Source organism: Aricia agestis, chromosome 3, assembly GCF_905147365.1.
Source record: "Aricia agestis chromosome 3, ilAriAges1.1, whole genome shotgun sequence".
Taxonomy (NCBI): Eukaryota; Metazoa; Arthropoda; class Insecta; order Lepidoptera; family Lycaenidae; genus Aricia; species Aricia agestis.
In genome coordinates, this window is record NC_056408.1 from 20,383,398 (window position 1) to 20,411,159 (window position 27,762).

The 27,762-nt window shown below is 37.2% G+C and overlaps 1 protein-coding gene across 1 annotated transcript; it reads left to right on the forward strand.

Moving 5' to 3' along the window:
- The first annotated feature begins 475 nt into the window (after positions 1-475).
- Positions 476-9,754, forward strand: LOC121725473 (phenoloxidase-activating factor 2-like). Its single transcript, XM_042112477.1, has 9 exons — positions 476-533; positions 2,489-2,610; positions 4,228-4,330; positions 4,776-4,964; positions 5,603-5,714; positions 6,304-6,409; positions 6,732-6,907; positions 9,089-9,253; positions 9,566-9,754. Exons 1-9 carry the CDS (start codon positions 520-522, stop codon positions 9,752-9,754), a joined length of 1,176 nt encoding a protein of 391 aa, XP_041968411.1. The 5' UTR covers positions 476-519.
- The last annotated feature ends 18,008 nt before the right edge of the window (positions 9,755-27,762 follow it).

The window sequence follows — 27,762 nt, forward strand, 5'->3', positions numbered from 1 at the left end:
GCCTAGAATAGTTTAAGGAATTTTAAGAAGTCATTAGTTACTAATTAAATCTTTTGTAATTTTCTTCGGCTATTTCTGGCAGAGTGGCAACTTTAGGCACACATTTATGGTACATAATACTAGCAATGTAGCCAAAATATATAAAAAAAAAGGTTTGAGCGCGGGATCTATCAGGACTTGACAAAAATTTGGGATTATATATTTTTTTCCATACAAGAAATTTAAAAATATGTTTTTTTCTACTTAAATAATAACCCTAAGAAAAAATTGCAAAGAATAACATTTGTTAAGATTAATTAGCTCTATCCATTGGCACAAAAAAAAATTTAAAAACAAAAATTGGTCCCTATGTCCCCGAAATTGTCGATTCGATCCACTGTGAAACGGCCTGAAAGCGGGACTGTCCCACCGAAATCGGGACGGATGGTCACATTATTTATAACTAGTTATGTTTTCCTCATGACATCTTGTGGTGCTGACCGCAGTCTCGGTTCGGAACCGGTGCAACACGCTGCCCCAATGGCCGTTCTACAGTAAGCTACTTTGCTATAATATTAATATTATCATAAATAATCATCAATAACATTATAAATTACAATTTTATCAGCTAATTCTATGGATCATCGCAGTGGCATAAGGTTAAATTCTAAAGCGTTGATATTATTTATTTGTTTCTCGTATTTATAAAAAGATAAAACCGGAGTCAATAAATTTTTATGATTTAAACGTTATTCGAGGTCTGTTTTACAGATTATTATTAATGTTTATTGCACATTTGTCTCGAAAGATTTTTTAATAATTTTTGATTCATTTAGATACCTACTGTTGGCGCTTTTTTTTGTTTAAATTAGTTATTTTTAGATACTGCAATTATAATAATTAAAACATGTTTTTTTGTAAGGTTAAGGATTCCGTTGTTCTGAAAATACTATACTAAATGTGTAAAATACTCGTGTCGCTGTGTTTCTTGGTTTCTTGCCAAACACAGCCAGGGCAAATAGTAGAGGAGTAATAATATACAAAAAAATATGAATAATGAGAACTATCGAAGAGTAACAAGTCAAAAATATATTAGGTTGGGGAAAAAGTTTCTTCGCATTTTATATAAAAATCAAATGGTTTTTTTTATTCTTAAAGTTTATTTACAATTGACTAAAGTATTATTATACTTAGGTGCCATTTTGTTCGATAACTTTTGCCGTCTTGTTGGTAGGGAGTAGGGACATGATCCCATTGCTATAAAAATTTTGGGGCTTCTGATGAAAAAACTGCAACAAGTGGTTTTGGCAGTCCTCTTGTGATGTCAACCTGACACTGCCTAAGGAATTCTGTAGCGACCGAAACAGGTGGAAATCTGAAGATGCAAGGTCAGGACGGCGGATGCATTGACACATCCCAGCCAAACTCCCGTAATTTTTACTGAGTGGCTAAATATGTGTGAGGTCTAGCGTTATCATGGTGAAAAACCACACCCCCTTCTGTTGATTAATTCCGGCCGCTTTCTCTTAACTTCTTGCTTTAATCTCATCAGTTGTTCGCAGTACAGTTCAGAATCGATGGTCCTGCCTGGCGGTAACAGCTCATAATGAATAATGCCCTTCCAATCCCACCACACACACATCATCACCTTGTTACGAGTTAACCCGGGTTTCGCCACAGTCTGTGAAGCCTGACCGGCCTTTGACCACGTTCTTTTTCATACGTTCTTGTCGTACGTGATCCACTTTTCATCACCAGTTATCAGCTTCTTCAAAAATGGTTCGGTTTCATTACGTCGTAATAAAGAATCACCAATGAGTACACGGTTCATTAGGTTTCTTTCAGTGAGCTATTGAGGCATCCAAGTATCGAGCTTTTTTGTGTATACAGCTTTTAAAAAAAGCTGGGTACACAAAAAAGCAGGACCATCGATTTTGAACTGTACTGCGAACAACTGATTAGATTAAAGCAAGAAGTTGTGCGAAAGCGGCCGGAATTAATAATGGGGATTGATGGTCTTCAATTATTATTAAATAAAAATAAAAAAAATCTTTATTCCAATTTTTAACATTACACAACCACAATAAACAAAAAATACAAAAGAAAAAAAAAGTGTACATAAGAGAATGAGAAAAAAAAAGAAAGCACTATCCTAAAATAAAAGTAACAAAAATTGCATATTTAAACAACATAATATTTATGGCAGTGCAATGCCAAAAAATAAGGAAAAGGGGACCGCTCAGGTTTTGACAGCGACAGTCGCCGCTGTCCCTGGTCTTCCGCGAACCCCTACCCCCATAAATCGAGTTACGGAAAAGAAATAAAATAGTTTAAATACAAAAGGTCGATATTATATATAACATACAAGAACCTTAAGGTATTTGTTACAATATTGACATGGTGTAGGGAAATGTTTATGAATAATGTTAATTATCATAAAAATGATTATTAGGTAATTTGCGTCGACTCTACGTAAAGTTTTAAAGATTTGATCAAATATGAATTTCAGATTAGCCCTCGTGGGCCTCCTGTGTGCTGCCGTGAGCTGCCAGGAGCCTGACTCCCTCAGGTGGGTGATGCAGCAGGTCGCGAGCGAGACCAAGAACAAGTTCAACGATGACCAGAAATATGGTAAATCAGGGCCGGATTTATATTTTTTATGAGTATAGGCCACTTTAATTTTGCTGCCCATATGTACGAACTCTGCCGCCATCCCAGGACGCTGCCGCCCCCCCTAGGACGCCATAGGAAGCTACCGCCTATAGGACATGACTAATATGCCTATACATAAATCATGAGTTGTGGTAAACACTGTCAGATTTTCGACGTATTAATAGCGCTAACGTTATAACGGGCTGCTTTAGGGTTCCGTAGTCTACAAGGAACCCTTAAAATTTCGGTCTGTCCGTCCGTCTGTACGTCTGTCCGTCTGTCTGTCCGTCTGTCCATCTGTCCATCTGTCCGTCTGTCTGTCCGCGATTTTGCTTAGAGACTATAAATAGCAAAGCTGTAATTTGGCATGAATACATGTAAGTATATTAATGATGCCGACAAAATGGTACATAAAATCTTAAAAAAAATGGTAACTTCCCCTACCTACACATGAGGCGGGGGATGATTTTTTTTCTCGCATCATCATGGGGTGTTGTTGGATAGGTTTTTTTAAAATATTATAAGTATTTATACTTAGATCATTTTTCCGATTTAGGGATCCATTTGTGAACGATTAAGTTTTAAACTGGAAAAAAATCGTTAAGAGTCCAGTGTCCCCCCCCCCATTCTACCAGCTAAACGGTTGCTTCTGGAAATGTGAAAAAATTCACGGGAGTAGGAACTATGCTGAATTTAAAAGGAAAGCTACGGACAGACGGACAGACCGAAACTATAAGGGTTCCTTGTTGACTTCGGAACCCTAAAAAGGAGGAGGTTCCATGTTTGTAGATTATCCCCCTTACTAATAAAAAATAAATAAATAAATAAAATGTCTTTATTTCAGGCATAATTAATGTACCCATACAGATTATATAAAATATTATGTAAAAATAAAATAATGTTGACACTGTAAAGGGGTGTCCAGTCATAAAATCACTTCTTGTTCTGGTTCATGTGAACAGAGATCCACCGCACGCACGTACATTAGATTATTGTAGTAGTCGTCAGAGATAGCCGCGAGTATCCTATTGCCAGAGCTGCGCAGTCTCTGCCGAAATGCAGCCACCCGAGATCTAATGATAGCAAAAAAGTCAGGGACTCCCGCCTCCGCACACATACCCGAAGCACTGCAGCTTCGCGGGAGCCGCATAAGAGTTCGGTATGCATCATTATACTGAACTCTTATACGGCTCATCGTCTTTTGTTTAAACGTTATCCACAGCTGGCAGGTGTACATGCTAAGGCAATACGCCTTAAAAAGTGTGGTTTTAACGTCCCTGCTGCAGTTGGCAAAACGTCGAGCGATCATGTTAGCTCTGACGGTAAGAGCCCTGCGCTCTCGCTCAATGTCAGCATCATCCTCCAGCCGGTCAGTCAGCAGGTGATCTAGATACCGGAACTAAACGTTGTATAAGCTTTGAATAGTTATACAGTGTTTTGTTCCTGTCACACAAGTGACATTTTTAGTTGGATTGAAGAAAACAAAACACTGTATAACTATTCAAAGCTTAAACAGCGTTTATTAGTAAGGGGGTATATGTCCAACGATTACGCCGCCGTTTATATACTGATTTTCTGTTTTTTTCTAATTGACAGATTGCACGACCTCTGAAGGCAAGAACGGGTTCTGCGTGAAGAAGGCGCAGTGCGACACTCCCACACAGAACGTCATAGACCCAACTACGGTCTTCACTTACAGGTATGTTCAGCTTATGGCGGATTATTGATTGATTGTAATTCAGTAGCCCAATTATCAGGGATCATAGGCAATTAGAATTTTGTAACCTAGATGATGTTGATGATGTTTCTGATATAGATATCAGAAACATAATCATTATTAGTAATAAAAAACGATTTAGGCTTGATGCCCAAAAAAGAGTGGGATTTTTCCAAAACAAAAATGGTAGTATAGAATATGATGATCCCAATTTTTTTCCCTTAGGTTTTGTTTCTTTGATAGACGTGACACCTTCACCTCGTGCATACGTATAGCCAGGGTTATCTCCCAACTGTTGGAAACCCTTTATAAATGAGATTTAAGCAGTCGCCATTCGTATGTCCCAGTAACTGAATAGTTAGTACTACGTAAGTTACATTCATTGGTACTTACTTAGTTTGTAACATGTTCGTAATGAAATCTACAGGGGTAAAGAATGCCACTTCCTGGAGGAATGCTGCGAGAAGAGCAAGGTGATCACGAAGACTCCCCCAGGGCCCTACAAGCCGCCAGCGCTCTGCGGCATTAGCAACCCTGGAGCCCTGTCCTTCAGAGAGACAACCGACCAGAACTTCTCTGATTTCGCCGACTTCCCCTGGATGGTCGCCATACTCAAGTGAGTTTTGTCAAAAATACTTTCATAAATTTCGGCAGTTTGCAACGGGCTGCCTCTATCGATTTTTTTAAATGAAATAAGGGGGCAAACGAGCAAACGGGTCAAAGCAACTTCCGTCGCCCATAGACACTCGCAGCATCAGAAGTGCTGCAAGTGCGTTGCCGGCCTTTTAAGAGGGAATAGGGTAATAGGGGAGGATAGAGAAGGGAAGGGTATAGGGGAGGGTAGGGAAAGGAATAGGGTAGGGGACTGGGCCTCCGGTAAACTCACTCACTCGGCGAAGCACAGTGCAAGCGCTGTTTCACGCCGGCTTTCTGTGAGAACTTGGTATTTCTCCGGTCGAGCCGGCCCATTCGTGCCGAAGCATGGCTCTCCCACGTATAAAATCCTCATATCGGGCAGCATACTAAATCCATTCATTGTTTTTCTACTAGCACTGACGACGCAGGCATACTTCACCTGGGTAGGTGAAGTAGATTGTAGCGGACCAAACGATGTCCAATCTTAAATCGCCCAATTTAATTTTCTAAAGTCGGCGCGACATACATGAGTACTAAAATGTCATCGTCATAACTCAGAGAGAATGGCTAATAGCTTATCAGAAATGTGATCGTGTCACGTGTGTTCCTCATTTCCAGAACGGGTAAGACCGATTGGGACAACGAGGACTACATCGGCGGCGGCAGCATCATCAGTCCCTCTGTGGTCATCACCGCAGCCCACAAAATCGACGACTACAACCCCGGACAGGTAACATTACTAATGCCAGTTTTCACCAACCGTCTCCTAACGCTGAGTGATCCCTAGCAGTCTTTTAGCGGGCCCTAGACGAGCAATTTTATTGCGTAATATTATTGAACGTCTAGGAGTATTGAACATCGTGCGCCTTCAATCTAATTATCAAATAAACTATTCAATAAAGTTGAAGCGTTATATTGCACATTACAATAATTGATCGTCTAAGGGCCGGCTTAGGATCATCTATCTCTCAAAGCAAACATGTTTTTGAAAAAAAATGTTTTACAAAAGTTCTTACGCCCTGGACGTAGGTGATACGCAAACATATTTTATGAAATCTTGATGCATTTATGTACCCTCGCCGCTAGATGCCTAAGCGTTAGGAGGCAGTCGGTGAAAACAAACAGCCATGTCTTGTTTTTTTGTTTTTATTTGAGATTTTTTTACTTTTTTATTTTTAACATTATGACGCACTTGTTTTGGAACCTTCGATAAGTCATAAGTATATCGATACAAGATTGTGCGTCCTATGTTAATTTTTTCTCACATTTACATCTCTTTCATCTAATTTACTGATGTAAATCCTATCTTGTTATTTCAGATAAAATGCAGAGCTGGAGAGTGGGACACGCAAGTCACGAAGGAGGTTCTCCCTCACCAAGACAGACTTGTGAAGAAAATTGTCCTTCATCCCGAATTCTTGAAACGTATGTCTTGCAAGTATTTAGCTTAGCTCCTTTTTTATAATATAATATCACATTGTAGCTCATACATTAAATTTTGTTTCACCCTCGACCCATATCAAAATCGGTATCGATGGACTCAAAAAATGAGGAGGTTTCTCATTTCGACGATTTTATATTTAAATGCGGATAACTTCATCATTTACTAAAAGAAACTTAATCATTGACTAAAAGATTTTGAAGACTCTTCTCTTGGAAAGATTTTCCAAAGGTGGTCCTACGATAAGGAGATACTGTTTAAAGTAGATTTTTGTTGAACATTCTAATAACCATCATGATTTTGCAGTCCATGCGCACAACGACGTGGCGCTGCTGATCCTCAGCGAGCCCTTCACCCTGGCCCCGCACGTGGGCGTCGCCTGCCTGGGCCGCATCATGCCGCCCGCGGGCACCGAGTGCTACAGCATGGGCTGGGGCGCCGACATAAAAAAAAAAACCAGCTACTCTGGAATTCTTAAGAAGGTGCTTTTCTTTTTCAACTTTTTTTTACTTTTCCTAGAGATATCTCTAGGAGAAGTCAAAACTGTTAACTGCAGTTTGCTTTTAATGAGTTAGGGATTTTATCGCGAAGCACTTTTCTCGTTCTCAACTTTTCGCCTGATTTTCAGCCGTGGTTACGGGTGGTCTGAGCTGAAAGTCTTAGAGATTCCTAGAATCATAAGATTTTCCCCAGACCGGCTTAAAGTTATCGTTGATTAAATTTTAAGTTATCTTAAGACTTACATTAACTTAACGAGTATGTCATCAACGCAATCAGTTGCTTTGAGAATATTCATAATTTCGCAGTATTGTGAATATCTGGTACGATACGATAGATTTAGAAGCATCGTGGCATCGCTTCGGTAGCTCTACTGTAGGAATAGACCAATCCCTGGCGCCAGGGGCGGATCTACTATAAGGCTTTTTGGGCTGCAGCCCAGGGCCCCGCGAATACAGAGGGCCCCCAACCGAACTGAAACCAATAGACGATATTGTCAATAATAAAAATTATCCAGAATTAAAAAAAATCCGATCATAAGGTTGGCGCATTGTCCAAATGCCGTAGACGAACATATAAGGAATGAGTGCATTCAGTTAAAATACTACTTACTGCAGTATAAGACTGAGTCTTACACCTCTTGCAGTGAAATTTTTTGGATAATTTATGAAAAGAAACTTGTTGATGTTTTCCCAAACTGCTATACCATCTTAAATATTTTTCAACGATGCCGACCACTAGCTGTGAATCAGAGCCATAGAGAAATATAATACACGGGGAGCAGAGCGTTCTTTCTCCGTTGTCGTATATACTATATAGAAAATAAATACAGGACCACAATGTCATCATTAATTATCAGTTCTTTCGATAAATTTCGATTTAACAAAAGACCTACAGTGCGATGACCAAATAAAAGAATTTACAGTTTGTTAGTTGAACGCGCTAATCTCAGAAACTACTGGTCCGATTTGAAAAATTCTTTCAGTGTTAGATAGGCCGTTTATCGAGAAAGGGTAAAGGCTATATTTTATCACGCTAAGACTAATAGGAGCGAAGAAATAGAGGAAAATGTGGAAAAAACGGGGAGAAATTATTTGACAGGGCTTATTTGAACGCGCTAATCTCAAGAACTACTGGTCCGTTCTTATCTGTGCCAAATAACAGAAAAATTCCTCCAGTAGTTCGTGAAATTTTTTTTTTGAGAATTTTTCAAATCTGACCAGTAGTTCCTGAGATTAGCGCGTTCAAATAAGCCTTTTCAAAAGGAAAATGTTGAAAAAACGGGAGGAAATTATTTGAAAGGGCTTATTATAAAATTAGTTAATTTCCTCCCGTTTTTTTCAACATTTTCCTCTATTTCTTCGCTCCTATTAGTCGTAGCGTGATAAAATATAGCCCATAGCCTTTTTCGATAAATGGACTATCTAACACTGAAATAATTTTTCAAATCAAACCAGTAGTTCCTGAGATTAGCGCGTTCAAATAAGCCCTTTCAAATATATTTCCTCCCGTTTTTTTTTCCACATTTTCCTCTATTTCTTCGCTCCTATTAGTCTTAGCGATAGCGTGATAAAGTATAGCCTATAGCCTTCCTCGATAAATGGGCTATCTAACACTGAAAGATTTTTTTAAATCGGACCATTAGTTCCAGAGATTAGCGCGTTCAAACAAACAAACTAAATAACAAACTCTTCCGCTTTATAATATTATTAGCATAGAATATACCTACATCACTACAGAAAACAGTTTCTTGTCAAAATAGCAATTAGTTGAGTAATTAGGTAGGGCCCCTAAGCAGTATTAGCCCAGGGCCCCACAAATTCAAGATCCGCCCCTGCCTGGCGCTCTGACTAAATAATTGAAGACGTGAGTGGAACAATCGAACAAGTAACATTTCGCAACATACGGACAATAACTCATTTTGCCCTAATTATTTTAATAAAACTTGTGATTTATCTACTTCATAACAGGGAAGTTTTTTCATGTTACTTACCCTATTCATCCACTCATGACTCACGTCTTGAATAATTATGAATAGCAATGGCTCAGTCTGGCGCAAGTGGTCCTAGTTGTATCTTAACATGATATTATAAAGTCACAAACACAAGAATGTGTTCTTTTTCGATCAGAATTCATTAACAATACAATACGTATGTTGTTTTCAGATTCTCCTAAAGCTAGTCCGTGACAAGCAGTGCGAGATCAACCTGAAAAACACGGAGCTAGGCTCCACGTACACCCTGCACAACTCGCTGACCTGCGCCGGCGGCGAGGGGGGCGTGGACACGTGTGTCGGTGACGGAGGGTCACCGCTTGTCTGTCCTCTGCCGGTAGGTTTCACTACTTCTTGCGTAGTAGTTTGTATGCAAATAACATGAGTTTTCGTGATAACGGTAATGCTTAGTACTGACATACGGTTTGGCTCGATAGTTTAACTCCAAATCGAGCAATAACCACCGTGTGGACCGCCAAAACTGACAGCTCGAACGCTCGCTTCGAGCCGGCTCGATGGAATTAAATATGTCAAATATGTCATTTCCTTCGATTTGGAGTAAAACTATCGAGCAAAACCGTATGTGAGTACTTAGCATAACGGTTTATTTAAATATTATTAATTTTGACTACCTTTTCGTTTTTTCCAGGATCCGTCTCGGAAGTCAACCAGGTATGCGGTGTACGGCATGGTGGCTTACGGCGTGGGCTGCGGCGAGAAGGACGTGCCTGGAGTGTACGTGAACATCCCCCAAGTGTACCAGTGGGTGAAGGATCAGATGGTCGCCGAAAGGCTACCGAATACCCAGTTCGATTATTGTAGTCAGCAGAATGAATAAATACTCAGAATTTAGTTATATTTTTTGTTGTTTCTGAATTTCTCAATGCCAATTTGTAAGGTCCGTTATACAGTTAATGCCACTTTTTCGGATTGGCAACGGTAACCTGCTACTGAGTACCTACACTCTTAGCTAATTTTGGGATTGTCTTGTTAACAGAGTTCTGGTAGCATGGGAGAGCCATGCTCCAATAAAATATGAGCCTAAGCTGACTAGCGTAAATATTATATCATATTTAAAACTAAGGCTGCGTTTCCACTGAAGCGGAGCGGAGCTTAGCGGTGCCCGAATTGACCAATCGTGCTATTCCAGCGGAATGATTGCAAAGATTTCGAGCATGGTGATTGGTCAATTCGGCACCGCTAAGCTCCGCACCGCTCCGCTCCGCTTCAATGGAAACGCAGCCTTAGGGCTTGTTTCACCACTTCTTGATAAAGTGCCGGATAGGCTATCGACAACTTATCTTACAGATACTCCATACTCCATCTGTAAAAAAAAGTTGTGGAAAGCCTATCCAGCACTAATCAGGAAGTGGTGAAACAGGCCCTTAAACTTTATTCAGAATAAATTTTTACAAAATATGTATTCTTACTACTGGTGCCCACCACCGGTTCGGGAACTAACCCGGCGAGAGGAGCCAGCGTAAGAAACTAGAATCATGCCGGAGGCTCTGAATATAGAAGGTTAGGGGATTTTTAAGCTAGAGAACAAGGTTGTGACCTCCCTTTTGCAAGTGTCCGTAAGCGTTGTATCAGTTACTTCTGCATTCGAATTTGATAAAATTTGGTTTAGAAATACTTTGAAAGCCGGGGAAGGACATGGTATAGTTTTTGTTGCGAAAATATGTACGGTTTCCGCGCGGAACACTTCACTTTCGTTGTCTATCGATCTAAGGATCGCGCGTAAAAGAGACAACCCTTTGGCTCTTAGGCCAAAACACTATACAACCCTTTGGCCTTTAGGCCAAAACACAATACCGCGTTGCGGCACCGCACCGCAAAAATCGGCGGCAAAAAAATTCAAAACTCGTAAAAAAAACTGAATTCCGCCAAATTTGGCGTTGTGGTGCCGCAACGCGGTTATGTGTTTCGGCCCTTACACGTATCTAGGTATTATGACGTGTGCTGCAATTCAGGAACAGCGGGGATTTTGGTGTCGAATAAAACAGAGCTGTGAGCACCGTGTATGTATATTATGTACATGTTAGAGGCAGGTGAGGCTGCGGGCTTCAGGCGTGGAGGTGAGCTGGATGGCGGCGCTGAACCGGTCGCGCCATACCTCCGGGAAACGCACCCGGGATTCTGGTTCTGGGAAAAAAATTAAGCTGGTGAATACAAGGCCGGCAACGCACCTGCAGCTCTTCTGATGTTGCGAGTGTCCATGGGCGACGGTAGTTGCTTTCCATGATGTTAACCTTTTGCTCGTTTTTTTTTTTTTTTTTTATTATAAAATTGGGGCCGTCTATAGACTGTTCGTCCATATCCTTTTTTTGTTATTTTATTATTTAGATTTTTCGCACCAAGGATAATTGAAATAATATTATGAATTTTAATTAATTGTGGTCCATCACGCCATGGACACTTTTTTTTTTTTTTTTTTTTTTTTAATATATGTGTATATATATATATATATATATATTTAATAGAATAGAGTATAATATGTTATACATATAATAAATATATATATACATTTATTGTTTTATAAATTGCATAATAATAATATTAATGTTTTGAACGGTGAGGTCCCAGTCGGTGTGGCGGCCAGTAGATCCGACATTTTCCGATTTCCTTAGATTTTATGATATGTTGTGACATTGGCTTGGTGGAGAGGGGTCACTCAAGCTGGGTGGAGTTTCTAGGTTGTTAAAAAGATATCGTTCTGTGTCGAATCTACCCGCCATGTGGCTTAGGACTTTATCGTTCCTGTCTTTTATAGCCATTTTTATATTATAATCTTTTATGTGTTCGGTTGACACCTCCGTGGCTCTTTTTATGAAGCTTGCCACAGCGTCTCCATCAGTGTCAGTGTAATAGACACAGGTGTTAGTGTGCCGGGATATAGCTACAACTGCATGAGGAACGCTGTCATGGATTGCCAGCTTTCGGGACTTGGTCTGTATGATGATCACCGAAGGACTCGTTAATCCCTGAGCTTCATGGATTGTGAGGACGCGAGAGTCCGTTCCCGATCCATAGCCTGTATTAGTGAGGGCTGCTTTCTCCTCTTGTGTGTGGACAAGATACAGGGTATTTAGATCGGTTTTAGGTATTCTCGCTCCTGTATACTTCATTAGCTTTAGGGACCGCACAATTTCCTTCGATGAATAGATGTTATTATAGACCATGTTTAAGGCGTATGCCACATCCATAGGGCTCCTGTGTGTGCAAGACAACTCCTGGGTGATGCTGGTTACCAGGTTTGGACGAGTGTAATTAAGTTTAAAGAGGTTTTCACGCTCTATAAACGGAAGTTGGTTAATATCTCCAATGAGGATGACATCGTTGGCGCCTGTTAACTGATTCGCCATGACGATTGAGCCGAAATGGTTCATGAGGGCCTCGTCAACTATCAACCTTTTGTAGGTTCCTTTTGTCCCATTTACCAGCAAAGAGGCCATGGTACGAACTTTATCTTTAACTTTGTTGCCAGTTCGTAGCGATAGCCTTTGCTTTAGATCCTCGGCTGCTTCGATTGTAGTTGTTATTATAACGTCTGTTTCCTCATTGAAGTTATTAATGATCCAAGTTGTCTTCCCACATCCAGGAACCCCATTGACCCACGAGTAGTTGATAGGTTTCGCGAATATGTCCCAGTCCATGCTAGATTCGGGGTCCCCAGATAGGACTTCTGCCATTTCTAGTATCCTGTCTTCCAGCATTATTCTGGTACATTCCGCTATTACCACTATTGGATCCTCAGATTTTGTGATAAATTTGAGTGTTCCCGTGCGTTTTGTCTCATCCTCGTCCAGAACCACGAATCCGCAGTCGGCACTTAATGCCGCCATATACTGCCCTGTCATCGCCCCGGCAATTATTGTTGAGGTGACATTGTCGTATATGGCAGCTTTTGCATCCTCGAGTCTCACTTCTAACAGCTTTTGATTTTTCCGCTGATAGGCCTGCATGATCTTATTGCAGGTCAAGAGCTTTATGGTCTTGTTTGCTCTTATTATTGCCTGGAACTCGAGGAAGGCATTTATTATATGATCTTCGGGGCTCTGGGCCAGTCTGAGTTTTGGCGGGAGCACTTGCCCGAGATCGGCCCTATATCTTTTCCTTTTGCTCGTTTGCCCCCCTATTTTATAAAAAAAGCACTCGCCAAATACTAGGATAGTTAATGCTTAATGGTCAGTTTATCACTGTCAATGAACTTTCTACTCCTCCTACTATCTTTAATTTCTCCCATCAGCTTCAGCCTATTCTTAGGGCTTAGAGATCAAAAGATTTTCGTGATTGGATACCGCCGAATCACAATGCGCAATCTCGAATTCGGAAACTTCATCACACGATATCCAATAAACGCTCGCGGTGCTAGGCATTGACCAATGACCGCACGGTAAAGTTTCCGAATTCGAACGAACGGCAATCGTCCTGCTGGTTCTTAAAAATACATACCTTTTTCTACTTTTTCGACTTGCTCGGTTTTGGAGGATAAAGCTGGGTACGCCGAGGGCAGGTACTGGTGGCTAGAGGACGGGCATCCTACGTGCGATCCGATACTCTTGATCCTGGTCGACACCACGTATTGCGAGAGGCACACACTTCGCCTCAGTATACTCATAATATTATCTTGAGGGATCCGAAGAAACTTCTTACGGCTCTGAAAGAAGCAGGGTTCTTAATGTTAAGCTTTTGAAGTCGGGTGGAATGTGAATAGACAGCATGTAAAAGGCGTTAGGTAGGTTTTGAAACGTTTAACAATAATTTTAAATGAGATCAAAAAGTAATATTGTTTTATGAGTTTTTTTTTAAATATTTTTCTATGAATTCCGTACCAGTTTGTTTCGAAGCTATTTCAAAACTGACAGGTAATTTTTTTTATCAACACTTTTGGTTGTCAGACTAGTATTCAGTCTCAAAGACACTGACTTCCATTATACAAGTACGTTGGACTTATGATACTCACCTGCTCTTTGTGCCTATTTTATTGCCAATGCGGGGGAAGAGAACTAAATCTGTTGCTGTCGCTGATTCCGCTTCAAATAGGCACAAAAAATAGCTGTCATTTCAAAGGGTATCATCAGTCCAGCGTACTTGTATAATGGAGGTCAGTGATTCAGTCCCAAAGAGGATGACTTTCAGTCCCTAATCAGTCAAGACTTACAAAGATAGTGCGCTCAGGGGCGTACAAAGCAGAAGTGTACTATTGATTAACTGTATCGTGAAACACTTTCGCATTTATAATATTAGTGTCGATATTTAATCAAATCAAACTTATTTATTTGTATGTTTGTCTTACCACGCAGTTAGTGCTAGTAGGTAAGTAGAGTTTATGAGTGTAGAAACTCTCTACAGTCAACACTCTACAACACACTACAACTGCTCTACACTCATTAATAATGAAAAGGTTTGTTTGATAGTGCTTTGTTGTGCTAAACGTTGCTGTAGTTAAAGCATTAAACGTTGAGCATTTAAGCCACATATATTAGTAGAAGTTGTAGACTGTGATAATAGTTCCATTGGAACTCTACAAGTACTCAACAAAAACGCTGGCGCCAGTGCCTAATTCGTACAAGGCTACAATGCAAGTAATGAGTCCACTCATTGTTTTTCAAAGGTCACAGTTTTATCAATAGCTAGATGACAGCCGCTACGTTGCGTTAAAATTCGTTTGTCGCACGGAAAACGTACAAATTTCCCGGATAAAAGTATCCTATTTCCTTTCGCAAGACTCAAAGTATCACCATACTAAATTTCACCAAAATCGGTTTAGAGACAGACAGACACAATTTCGCATTTATATAGCTAATATATTAGAATGTAAGTGTATAAATAAATACTAGCTATTTGACAGAGCTTTGCTCGGTATTCGATAAGACACGAATAAAATTACATTTTCTAAAAAAACGATTCCTAGCTAGATCGATTTATCGCCCCCGCAACCCTATATACTAAATTTCATGAAAATCGTTGGAGCCGATTCCGAGACTCCAATTAATTATAATATAGTATATACATATATACAAGAATTGCTCGTTTAAAGATATAAGATAAGCATTATAATATTATTCTCTTAGCATTTCTCGTATTTTAGTATTGAGCACAGGAGCAAAGCAGCATTTTATTTCCTTTAACCGTACCGGAAATATTTATGCAGTTAAGAACCTACAGTCAACAGGAAGTAATTATTCGAGTATATGTATGTTTAAGGTAGTGAAGGTATGTAACTTCACAGGCTAAGCAACCGCTTCTTATAATGTAGAGTCGGGTTTCGGTCCAAATAATAAAGTCTTAAGTTAGCTTCAGTCTTCAGATGATTAAAATATTTATAAATACAATAAAGGTCGTCTGTGGGTTTTTCGCACCATTTAAGGTATTTTAAGGTAAGTACATCTTAATTTTAGTAAAGAAAAGTTACAAAAATTATTGCATATACTTAGTAGTTAAGAGGATACACCAGGGGCTAGAAAAATGAAAAAAAAAGTACGTGTAATATCTATATAGCTGTCTCCCTTACCTCAAGCCTATACCGCAGAACGCGATAGACAACTGCAGAAAATCAATGATTCGTTGTCCCCTGATTCCTTCTCCATTCCTTAACCGATTTAAATACTTTTTTCATTAAAGATTAAAGAAAGGCTTGAACTGTGTTCCTATGTTTTACTTTTTTTTGGAAAATCTAGCCAAATCTGTTTTCTGGATGTTTGAACACAGCGGAAAATCTGGCCTTTTTTGGGTTTTTGAACGTTCATATCTTATTTAATAACTAGCTGTTGCCCGCGACTTCGTCCGCGTGGACTTTAGTTTATAGCGCGCGGTGTCAACAAAATTTGTGTTAAATTTAAAAACTTTTTAAAACCCTGGTAACTGGTACCCCTCTTAGGGCCGCGCTACACCGGAATGGCAGCGATGAAAGTGCTCGCCTCGCCGCTGGCATTCCTGTGTAGCGCGGCCCTTAATTAATCAAAATACCCAAAAACAGCTGTGCAGTGTGCACATAATCTATACTAATATTATAAATGCGAAAGTATCTCTGTCTGTCTGTCTGTCTGTCAGTCCCGCTTTCACGCCAAACGCCAAAACTACCGAACCGATTGTAATGAAATTTTGTATACAGATAGTCTAAAGCCTGAGAAAGGACATAGGCTACTTTTTTTACTGAAAAAAAGGTTTGTAAGGGGATGAAAATGCGTAAATTTGTTCAAATTAAGTTAGTTCCAAAAATTCATAATAGATGGCGCCGTGCGTCTTCTACATCGCGCTGACGCTTGCTCAAAAGTCTTTCTATAAGAGGTGGTATCATCTTCCATCTAAGTTTCGATTTTTTTCGATTGTTGATCTATTCTACGGTAGGTATTAAATAACTCAGTACTTTATCTGTGCAGTGACGTAACCTTAAACCTATCAATGATAAATAGTTTATGGGTAAAGTTGTGTAATTGGGGGGCTAAATAAGCTTTAAAATTTGGCATAAAATATAAAGTTTAATATAAAAAAATGAAATACTTATATTGTGCACACTGGACAGCTGTATTGATTTAAGGGGTACCAGGGTTTTTTATAAAAGCATTTGACACCAATTTTGTTGACATCGCGCGCTATAAACTGAAGTCCACGCGGACGAAGTCGCGGGCAACAGCTAGTGTTACAATAAAGTAAAAAATAAAACGCCATCTAATGAATCGTATTAGAACTAAAATGTTCATTGCATCGATATATTTCTGGATTTTTTATAATATTATACATAAAATATGTTTAAGATTTTTGAAATTTTATTTTAATACACATCCAAGACCCAGGAACATTGAAAACTTTTTGTTCCGCCTGCGGGACTCGAACCCAGGACCCCCGGGATGAGCGCTGGCCACGCGCAATGCGAATTCATTTTCATCGATATTTTCATGGAAATAAGATATTTTCCCACATCAAAATGTAGCCTATGTCCTTTCTCAGACTCTAGAATAACTGTGTACAAAATTTCATTGCAATCGGTTCAGTAGTTTTGGCGTGAAAGCAAGACAGACAGACAGACAGACAGACAGACAGACAGACAGACAGACAGACAGAGATACTTTCGCATTTATAATATGGATAGTATGGATTAGAAATGCAGTAGGAGTTCTATAAGATAAGATAGATTGATTATTATTATACCAAGTGATAATATTATTAAACATAATATTCTAACGTTATGTTTACAAAATATATGTTTACAAAAATGGTGACACACACGATGTTGCAAACTATAGGCCTATTTCAGTGTTACCAGCTTTCTCCAAAATCCTAGAGAAACTTTTGAATAACCGACTAATAAGCTTTCTAGATAGAAATAACATTCTCTCCGATTTCCAATTCGGCTTTAGGAAAGGACTTTCAACTCAAGATGCGATCAAAGCACTGTCATCTCTTATTATTGAGAAAGTGGATAAGGGATATAAATGTTTGACTGTATTTTTGGACTTAAAAAAAGCCTTTGATACAGTGTCCATCCCAACTCTTATAAAAAGACTTGAATTTATTGGTCTACGAGGTTTACCACTATCTCTTTTAATAAGCTACCTCAGCGAACGAAAACAGGCTGTCAAGATTGATAACATTGTCGGTTCTGAAGAGGATGTAACGTTTGGCGTTCCTCAAGGAAGCGTTATCGGGCCGACTCTGTTTTTGATTTATATTGACAGTATGTGTAGGATTTACATCCGAAACGGAAAAATCTTTTGTTACGCAGACGACACGGCTATAGTTTTCTTTGGAACTTCATGGGAATCAGTAAAAAAGATAGCTGAGGAGGGACTCGCCCGAATTGCTAAATGGTTGAAGGAGAGCTTACTTACGCTAAATACTGACAAAAGTAATTTTATTTGCTTCACCCCGAGCTCTAGATCCCAACCCACTTCTGACTTCAGACTTCGAATCCATTCTTGTGGTATCTATGATAATATAAACTGTAATTGTAATCAGATCAAAAAAGTAACATCTACCAGATATCTCGGTGTTATTATAGATCAAAGACTGTCATGGCACGAGCATATAGACACTACAATTTCAAGAATTAGAAAGTTTATTTGGATATTTAGAAATCTAAGAACTGTTATGTCTAGTAAACTTCTAAATAAAATTTATGTTTCTCTGGTGCAATCGGTTATTACATACTGCATACCAATATGGGGTGGTGCGACAAAGACTAGATTCCTTGACCTTGAAAAAGCTCAAAGATCACTAATTAAGGTCATGTATTTCAAGCTCTATAGATTTAGTACTCACACCCTCTACTCTCTTAGCGACCTCCTCACGGTTAGAAAATTATACGTATTTAATGTAATTCTAAGCCTGCATAAAGACCGACCCACGACTACCACTAGTAATAGAAGACGGAGTGCTAATGTTATTCCTGTTTGTCCAGTACGTACCGAATTCGCTAGACGTCAATATCTTGCTCAATCATCTTACCTTTATAATTTAATAAATCGTAAGCTAAATATCTTTCCGCATACTCTGCATGAGTGTAAAGTGTCGTTAAATGAGTGGATAAAAACTATCACATATGATGACCTAGAGAATTTGCTTAAAAGAGTAGTTTGACTATAAAGGAACAAACATTCATACATACACACACACGTACACATACACATAAACACGCACATACACTGTACACACATACAGGAAGAGAGCTTAGTATAAATTAATATAAACAAAAACATAATATGTAATGTATATTTTACAAAACGGATTTTATGCATGATGAATCTGGTCATTATATTTTTGTTATTAAAATTAGTACATAGTATATATTATGTAAGTTCTTATGTTATTGTTTCTCAATTTTGTTAAGTAACTGAGGGAATGAGCGAGACATCCCCAACACAAGTAATTATTTACTTAATGGGGATGCCTCATAATAATATTGTATGTGATTTTATTGAGAAATAAAGATTTATTTATTTATTTATTATTTAACGTATTAAAAACTATAAACAAAAACATACTAACTAATAAGTATGATTAGTTCTATGTTACAATGAAGTAAAAAATAAAACGCCATCTGTTGAATCGTATTAGAACTAAAATGTTCATTGCATCGATATATTTCTGGATTTTTTATAATATTATACATAAAATATGTTTAAGATTTTTGAAATTTTATTTTAATACACATCCAAGACCCACGAACATTGGAAACTTTTTGTTCCGCCTGCGGGACTCGAACCCAGGACCCCCGGGATGAGCGCTGGCCACGCGCAATGCGAATTCATTTTCATCGATATTTTCATGCCTCGATATACTATACTCGATATGTCCAATGTCCATATAGTAAAAATTGGCCAAATGCGAGTCGGACTCGCACACGAATGGTTCCGTAGTCCGTACTGCCGTACAGTTAAATATTAAAGCAAAAGTAGGCCAAAAATTGTATTGTATGTATGGAAGCCCCCTTAATTTTTTAAAATTATAATATTATTATTAATAATTATTAAAATGTAAATATATAACTGAGTATTTTGAAAACATTTCATCAAACGTTTCATTACAGAGCATATAATAGCAAAAAAATCAAGTTTCTTGTATGGAGCCCCCCTTAAATATTTCATTTATTTTGTTTTTGTTAAAGATAAATTTTATTCTTGGCTTCATATTATGTACTGTAAAAAAAAACAAACCTGTCACTTGTCATTTGTCAATGTCTAATGTCATTTGTTTCCCGCTAATTTCTCTTGCTCTCCCGCCGTGCGAAAAGTTGTAAGCTGTGTGTCTGTGTTTTCAATAAATACTTTTGGTTGTATGAGAATTCTTGTTAATCGTGTCCATCAATCTCCAATTGGTTATGGGCTCAGTTACGCGTAAAAGATTAACAAAGAGCAGAATACAAGACAAAACGTGTTACAAGGCAATTAGTCAAGACGGCGTTGTCGTGATCTTCATACGGAAGAATGGAGTTTGGAAAAACTATGAATCTTGATAAGTTCGAGGGTTTCAATTTCAAACAATGGAAATTTCAGATAAAATGTGCCCTACGTGCAAAAGGTTTGGACATAAATAAGCCCAAACCTGAGACGAACCCTCATCAGTGGAATAAGGATGACGGAATGGCGATGTTCATAATTACATCGGCCATGGATTTAAAACAGGTTGCGCTAATTGAGAATTGCGAGACAGCACTAGAGGTCATGACCAAACTTGAGTCCATTTATGAACAAAAACCAGAAATGTTATATTCAATGAGCCATTTCAAAAGTCATCGCGGCAACCACTACAGCCAGGTGATATTGTTTATAGCGATGTCTGTGGACCTATCAATGTATCGTCAGTACAAGGTATGAAATATTTTGTTATTTTCAAAGACGCTGCAACAAGTTTTAGGCATGTGTATTTTTTGAAGAACAAATGTGATGTGTTAGACTATTTTAAAAAATATAATACAAAGATTAAAAATCTTTTCTCACATGGTGTGCGTGCATTACATACTGACAATGGTGGAGAATACACGAGTAAAGTTTTCAAAGAATACCTAGATCGTGAGGGTATTTCTCATGAACTCACGGCTCCATACACTCCCGAACAAAATGGCCGTGCAGAGAGGGAAATCAGGACAATAATGGAAAGTGCTCGCTCCATGCTTTATTCCCGTGATGTACCACTCAACCTATGGGCAGAAGCTGTCAACTGTGCTGTTTATTTATTAAACCGCACATCTTCTAGTCAGACACCTAATATTACACCTATGGAGTTATGGTGTGGCATGAAACCAAGTTTGGACCATGTTCGAGTCTTTGGTTGCGAGGGGTTTGTTCATGTTCCTAATCAATTAAGAAGTAAACTGGATTCTAAAAGTCGCAAAATGATGCTTGTAGGCTATGATAATACTAACTATAAAATGTATGATCCAAACACAAAAAGAATAACAGTATCCAGAAATGTTATATTCAATGAACAGAAAAGTATTGAAGTAAGAGGAAATAAAACTGAAATTTTGGTTTATGATGATGATGATGAAGAGGAGACAGATAACGCAGAGAGGGATGTGAGTAATGAGCATATTACTTCAGATTGCAGTGATGAGAGTACACATACTCCTGTTGATGAACAAGATGAGACATATCAACCATCAACGGATAATTATTATTCTGATTCATTTGATTCTAATGTGAATACTCGACCACGGAGACAAAGAACATTTGAGGCAAATTTAATGGAGTTTGATGTGCCAGTGACTTATGATGAAGCCCTTAATAGCAAGGAAAGTAAATTATGGCTTGATGCTATAAAAGAAGAGTTGGATGCTCATAGCTGTAACAATACATGGAGTTATGTTGAAAAACAAAATCAGAGAACCATTACCTCAAAATGGGTTTTTAACATTAAAAGAAAGCAGAATGGTGATGTTGATAGATATAAAGCCAGACTATGTGCCCGTGGTTTTACACAAATAGAAGGAATAGACTATAGTGAGATTTTTTCTCCTACTACAAGATATGAGTCTATAAGAATATTGTTATCAGTATCTGCAGAATATAACTGGGAGATAATACAGCTAGACGTCAAAACTGCCTTCTTATATGGAGAGCTGGAAGAGGATATATTCATGGAAATCCCAGATGGAGTTAATGCACCTAAAAATACTGTATGTAAACTTAATAAATCCCTTTACGGCTTAAAACAAGCATCCCGCTGCTGGAATAGAAAATTTACAGATTTTTTAGTTAAGTTTGGTTTTAGTCAGGCACAAGCTGACAACTGTGTGTTTGTAGGTAACTTTCATGGTAATAAGGCTTTGTTGATTTTATATGTAGATGATGCCTTAATTATGTCTCAGTCTAGAAAAGTGTTGGACTATATTATTAGTTACTTAAAACATGAATTTAATATAAAAGAGCTAGAACTAAGCCGGTTTGTTGGTTTAGAAATTATTAAAACTAAAAATTCAATATGTATTAGTCAAAGGCAGTATATAGACCAAATTATAAATAAATTCAATCTGAGTACAGCTCACCCATGTAGTACACCTATTGATGTAAATGTCCAAATTACCAAAAATGTAGATAGCATGCAGTGTAATTTTCCTTATAGAGAAGCCATTGGGTCATTATTGTTTTTATCTATGGCATCAAGGCCAGATATTGCATTTGCTGTCAATCTTTTAAGTAGATATGTCAATAATCCAGGTCTACAACATATAACTCAGCTTAAGAGGATTATTAGGTACCTTATTAAAACAAAAGATATATGTATAAAATACCAAGGTCATGTAGATTTAATTGGATATTCAGACTCAGATTTTGCCGGGGATTTAGATACAAGGAAATCAACTACAGGTTATATTTTTATGTTAAATGGTGGCCCTATATCTTGGGCAAGTCAAAAACAATCTTGTATTGCCCTATCAACAACTGAGGCTGAATTTATGGCAGGATGTGAAGCTGCCAAAAATTTATTGTGGTTAAAACAATTTTTCAAAGATATTGATATAAAACAGAACTGTACTTGTTTATGTATTGATAACCAGAGTACTATTAAATTAATCAAGAATCCTGTGTATCATAAAAAAACTAAACATATCGATGTGAAATTTAATTTTATTAGAGAGAAGGTACAGCAAAAGTTAATTGATATTCAATATGTACAAAGTTCTGAACAAATAGCTGATATTTTAACAAAAGCTCTGCCTACTGTTAAATTTGAGCATTTGAGAGATGAAATATTGTTTAATAGTAGTTAAAGTTTGTATAAGTCTTTATTATAAATTATAATGCAGGCGGAATTTGTTAGTATAAAATTTAGTGGGAGTGTTAAAGATAAATTTTATTCTTGGCTTCATATTATGTACTGTAAAAAAAACAAACCTGTCACTTGTCATTTGTCAATGTCTAATGTCATTTGTTTCCCGCTAATTTCTCTTGCTCTCCCGCCGTGCGAAAAGTTGTAAGCTGTGCGTCTGTGTTTTCAATAAATACTTTTGGTTGTATGAGAATTCTTGTTAATCGTGTCCATCAATCTCCAATTGTTTTTAGTATATTTTGTTGTTATAGCAGCCAGCAACAGCTGCTATACATAATCTGTTAAAAATTCAGCAGTCTAGCTATAGCGGTTCTTGAGACAGAACCTGAAGACAGACTATAAGGACAGACTCAACAAGGATAACATATCCAATGACACAATGTCTATTACGTTATTAACTTATTACCCTTTATGAACGGAACCCTAAAAACATTTGTTCGGGTTTTATCTTAAAGGTTTAGAAGTGATTAGTGTAGTCTGTAGAGACATCTTTACTGCGTATTTACTAATGAGAAGTTGGCACAAAATAATATGTTAATAATATCATTTTTCCTTAAGTAATAATGGGTCTGGTTGTAAATAAGTTTTTTTACGGTAACGCTTGTGCATTGCACTTACGTGTCAATATAGTCAAGCACATAATAAATGAGAAATTGGTAACTGTACAAGCTAAAAATTAAAATATTGGTACCTACTTAGTTACTGCTTTTTACTCCAGTCTTTAATCGTCGATATTATACTTAATGATTGCTAAATTAACAGGGTTTAATATAAGTAATATTATGATAATAAGCCCTGGCTTAGCACTTAAAATGGAAGTGTTTTCTAAACAAATCCCGTTCGCAATGTTTATCGAGCAAATTCTCAATAGGATAACTAACCAACTACATAATTTATGAAAATATATTTCACTTTCACTTTTTATCGATTTTACTAAATTTTAATCATCAGAAATACTTAACAAGTTAAAGTTGTTGTCATAAATAATAATTCATTTAAGTTTAATATTTATTAACTGTGTTTGAAAATAACACTAACGCCATAGAAAGTAAATAAGTTAGTAAATAAAACACATATTAAGTCATAACCCTAAAGTTATACCTACATTCAAGATATCAAGTAAGCACAGAAAAACCTACATACATATTGCATGGATGAATCTAGAATAATTATAAAAATTATACCTGTTTACTTCACTGGTAAAAATAACCACAACAACCACAGACAAAAAAATTGCACGTACGACTTGTAGCGGGCATCAACCCACAGTAAAATAAAACATGCAAACACCAATGACATACACTGGCTGGGAGCAGTCCGACTAAAATATAAACAAACTTGTTAACATAGTTAACACTCACGCGCACGGTCACTTTAAATTAGTATCATTACAATGCACTTTGAATTCTTGTTTGTTAAGTTATCGTATTAAGGGGAGGTTATTCCTAAATTAGCAGGCCGATGTCTGTCAGTGCGAATATCGACGTAAAAGACATTAAAATAACATTCATATCAGCGCGCCTTGTACAGTGGCGGTTACGACGATCGCCGCGTCCATGATAGGGCGAAATAGGAGAAAAAACCTTTTTACTTAGATAAAAAATAGTATAACTAAACATGTATCCGTACATTTCCCTGTAAAATTTTAATAGTAATCGAACTATCCAAATTATTTTTTGATTGAGTCCCTGTAAGTCCTATAAAACTGAAAATGTTTTTAAAATCGAGGTTGTTTCGGATTTTTTTTTTATCGAGTAAAATTATCTGTATTGTGTTTCTAACCGTAAAAGTCACTAGTTAAAAGATGTATCTATACATGTATATATTTTTCAGTTTTTTTAATGACGCTTTCTTTAAAAATTACTCATTCTAGAAACGTGAATTTGGAATAACCTAGCCTTAAGTTACGAAAACAAATAAGTACCTACGCTGAGAATTTCGACATGCTATATTCGTTGATTATTAAAGTATACATGAGTTTATGAAGTTTTAATAATCAATATGTAAAATAACAATTGATAAAGCACTTACCTATAATTATTCTGTCTACTCTGCCTATATTAAAGTACTAGATGTCCCGCGCGGCTTCGCCCGCGTAAATTGGGAATTTTACAGAAACCGTACATTTTCCCATGAAAAATAGCTATACTCTCTTCACGTGGTCTACTCTATATAAGTGCCAAATATTGCCATAAAAATTGCTCCAGTAGTTCGTGAGGTAAACCCTTTCTAATATTTCCCCCGTTTTTCCCACATTTTCCTGAGTTTCTTCGGTCGTATTAGTCGTAGCGTGATAATAATATAGCCTTACTCGATAAATGAGCTATGTAACACTGAAATTAGAAATAAGTTTTTAAATCGGATCTGTAGCTCCTGAGATATGCGCGTTCAAGCAAACATACTCTTCAGGTTTATAATATTATAAGTATAGATTTTTTTAATTATCGCTTGACAAACTCGAGTCTCGAATCTCGATCTAAAAGACTATGAAAAGTACCAATAACAGGCTCATAATCATGGGACGATGCATGGTATAATATGGTAGTGATGATGATGATAAATGTAATTTGCATAGTAGCTTAAGCTTTCCGTTCTTAAAACATTGCCGAAACTCCCAAACTTGTATCTATAAAGAATCAGGAGTTCTCTCAGCACCTTCCGAACCACGGTATACCAGGTATACCTCGGTGCAAAATCTTACTTGTTGGTAGCATATACTTAGAATACTTCTCACGAAACCGAAGTCACCACATGTTTCCCTATAAATTTTGAGGAGGTCCCTCGATTACTTATGGATCCCTCATCAGATCACCACTTTTGTGAATATAATACCAAATTGGGATGATACCCTATATACCAAAAGAAAAATTTTGAAAATCGGTTAACAAACGGCGGAGTAATCGTTGAACATAAGAAAACGGTCGGTTAAAATTGTAGCCTATGTGTTATTCTGATGTATAAGCTATATTATTGTAAAGTTTCATTAAAATCCGTTCAGTAGTTTTTGCGTGAAAGAATAACAAACATCCATACATCCACACATCCATACATCTATACATCCAAACAAACTTTCGCCTTTATAATATTAGTAGGATAGGATTAAGTACTATTCTAAGTCACATGTAAATGTCGAGAAATACAAAACATTAAGTGCGTGCTAACCATTACAATAATATTATAATTTAAACAGGACTCGGTTCTTGTTAACATAAGATTTAAGAATATCAGAATTCAGAAATCTAGGTAATAAAGAAACTTTTCTGAAGTGTCCTGTGCAGTGACGGATTAACCCTTAATCAAATTAAGCAATTGCCTAGGGCATCACGTCACCAGAAGAAGGACAAAAAACATCTGTCCTTAGGGCATCACGTCTCACCACTTAGTCTTCACCAAAAACCTCAGCTAAAAAAGTTTCTAGAAAATAATTACTAAGTTTTTAGGGCATCAAGTAATCTTAATCCGTCACTGGTCCTGTGAGATCGATGACCTATAATCGAGTCCTAAGTACCTATGTGAAGTACTTTATAAAGTATCTACTACCTAACTACTAAGTACTAACGAATTGTCCTTGTAAAATAATTATATTGTTTTGATTATTAACTCGTCGCTAGTAATAATACGAGTAAATAATCAAATCGTATTATAATCATAACATCAACATCGGAAAAACAATTGATTCTAATAATTATAATTGGACACAATAGATGTGTACACTGTACAGTGTTCTTCCATTAGACAACAATAATAATTAACATCATAAAGTGCACGTTGTAGACAATGTACCGTAGAGTTCGACTCTAGCTAGGCATCTCTACTCTCTAGTAGGGCCAGATTTATTATTTTTTATGAGTATAGGCCACTTTAACTCTGTCACCATCCTAGGACGCTGCCGCCCCCCTAGGACGCCATAGGACGCTATATATATAAATATATATATATATATATTTATATATATACATATACAGGGTGTAACAAAAATAAGTGATAATACTTTAGGATGTGTACGTGTTCCTTGTAGAGAGTTCACTGTGAAAATAGCAGCTCTGAAAGACAAAAAAATTTTTTCACTTTTGTATGGGCAAGGGTTCGAGCGTCACGAGTTTCCCCATACAAAAGTGAAAAAAAATTTTGGTCTTTCAGCGCTGCTACTTTCACAGTGAACTCTCTACAAGGAACACGTACACACCCTAAAGTATTATCACTTATTTTTGTTACACCCTGTATATATATATATAATTGGAATCTCGGAATCGGAAAATATTAAATGATATATGTTTGTTTCTTTTTTTAATTCCGGATACATAAATAGCAGCCCTCGTACCTCTTTAGATTTAAAAATAATACTGTTGTCAATAGAAATGTGTTTGTTGTCTAGGAAAATGGCTTGTAACAGCAACTTGTGAAAATGAATAAATTATATTTGTAACGCTTTACAGCCTTTAAGTTTTAAGAAATACCTTTTAGTATTTTAAACAGCCACGTTCATTTAAAGCCTTGTTGAGCTCAAGGTTATGGTTAAATATGGCATCCATTTTTGACTTTAACCAAAGATTTAACATTTTGCATTGTAGTTATAGTTAAGAGGATTCCACACCGCCATTTTTTCCATACAAACGTTGTCCCCTGTTTCCTCCCTGGATAATGCTAGTAGAGTTATAATTTTTTTCCTGAATATCTATGGCCACTAATACAATGTCCCTATGTTTTCTTTTTTTTCATAATTTAATTATTAAATAAGATATGAACGTTCAAAAACCCAAAAAAATGGCCAGATTTTCCACTGTGTTCAAACGTCCAGAAAACAGATTTGGATAGATTATACAAAAAAAGCAAAACATAGGAACACAGCTCAAGCCTTTTTTTAATCTTTAATGAAAAAAGTACTTAAATCGGTTAAGTTTTGGAGAAGGAATCAGGGGACAACGAATCGTTGATTTTCTGGATTTTCTGCAGTTGTCTCTATCGCGTTCTGCGGTATAGGCTTGAGGTAAGGGAGACAGCTATAGATATTACACGTACTTTTTTTTCATTTCTCTAGCCGCTGTGGTATCCTCTTAAAGTTACAGGTATAGC

Excerpts from the sequence above, each read along its gene's own strand:
- LOC121725473 (XM_042112477.1), top strand. Across the intron at positions 4,965-5,602 it reads TGGATGGTCGCCATACTCAA|AACGGGTAAGACCGATTGGG; the intron begins GTGAGTTTTGTC and ends CCTCATTTCCAG. Across the intron at positions 9,254-9,565 it reads CGCTTGTCTGTCCTCTGCCG|GATCCGTCTCGGAAGTCAAC; the intron begins GTAGGTTTCACT and ends CGTTTTTTCCAG.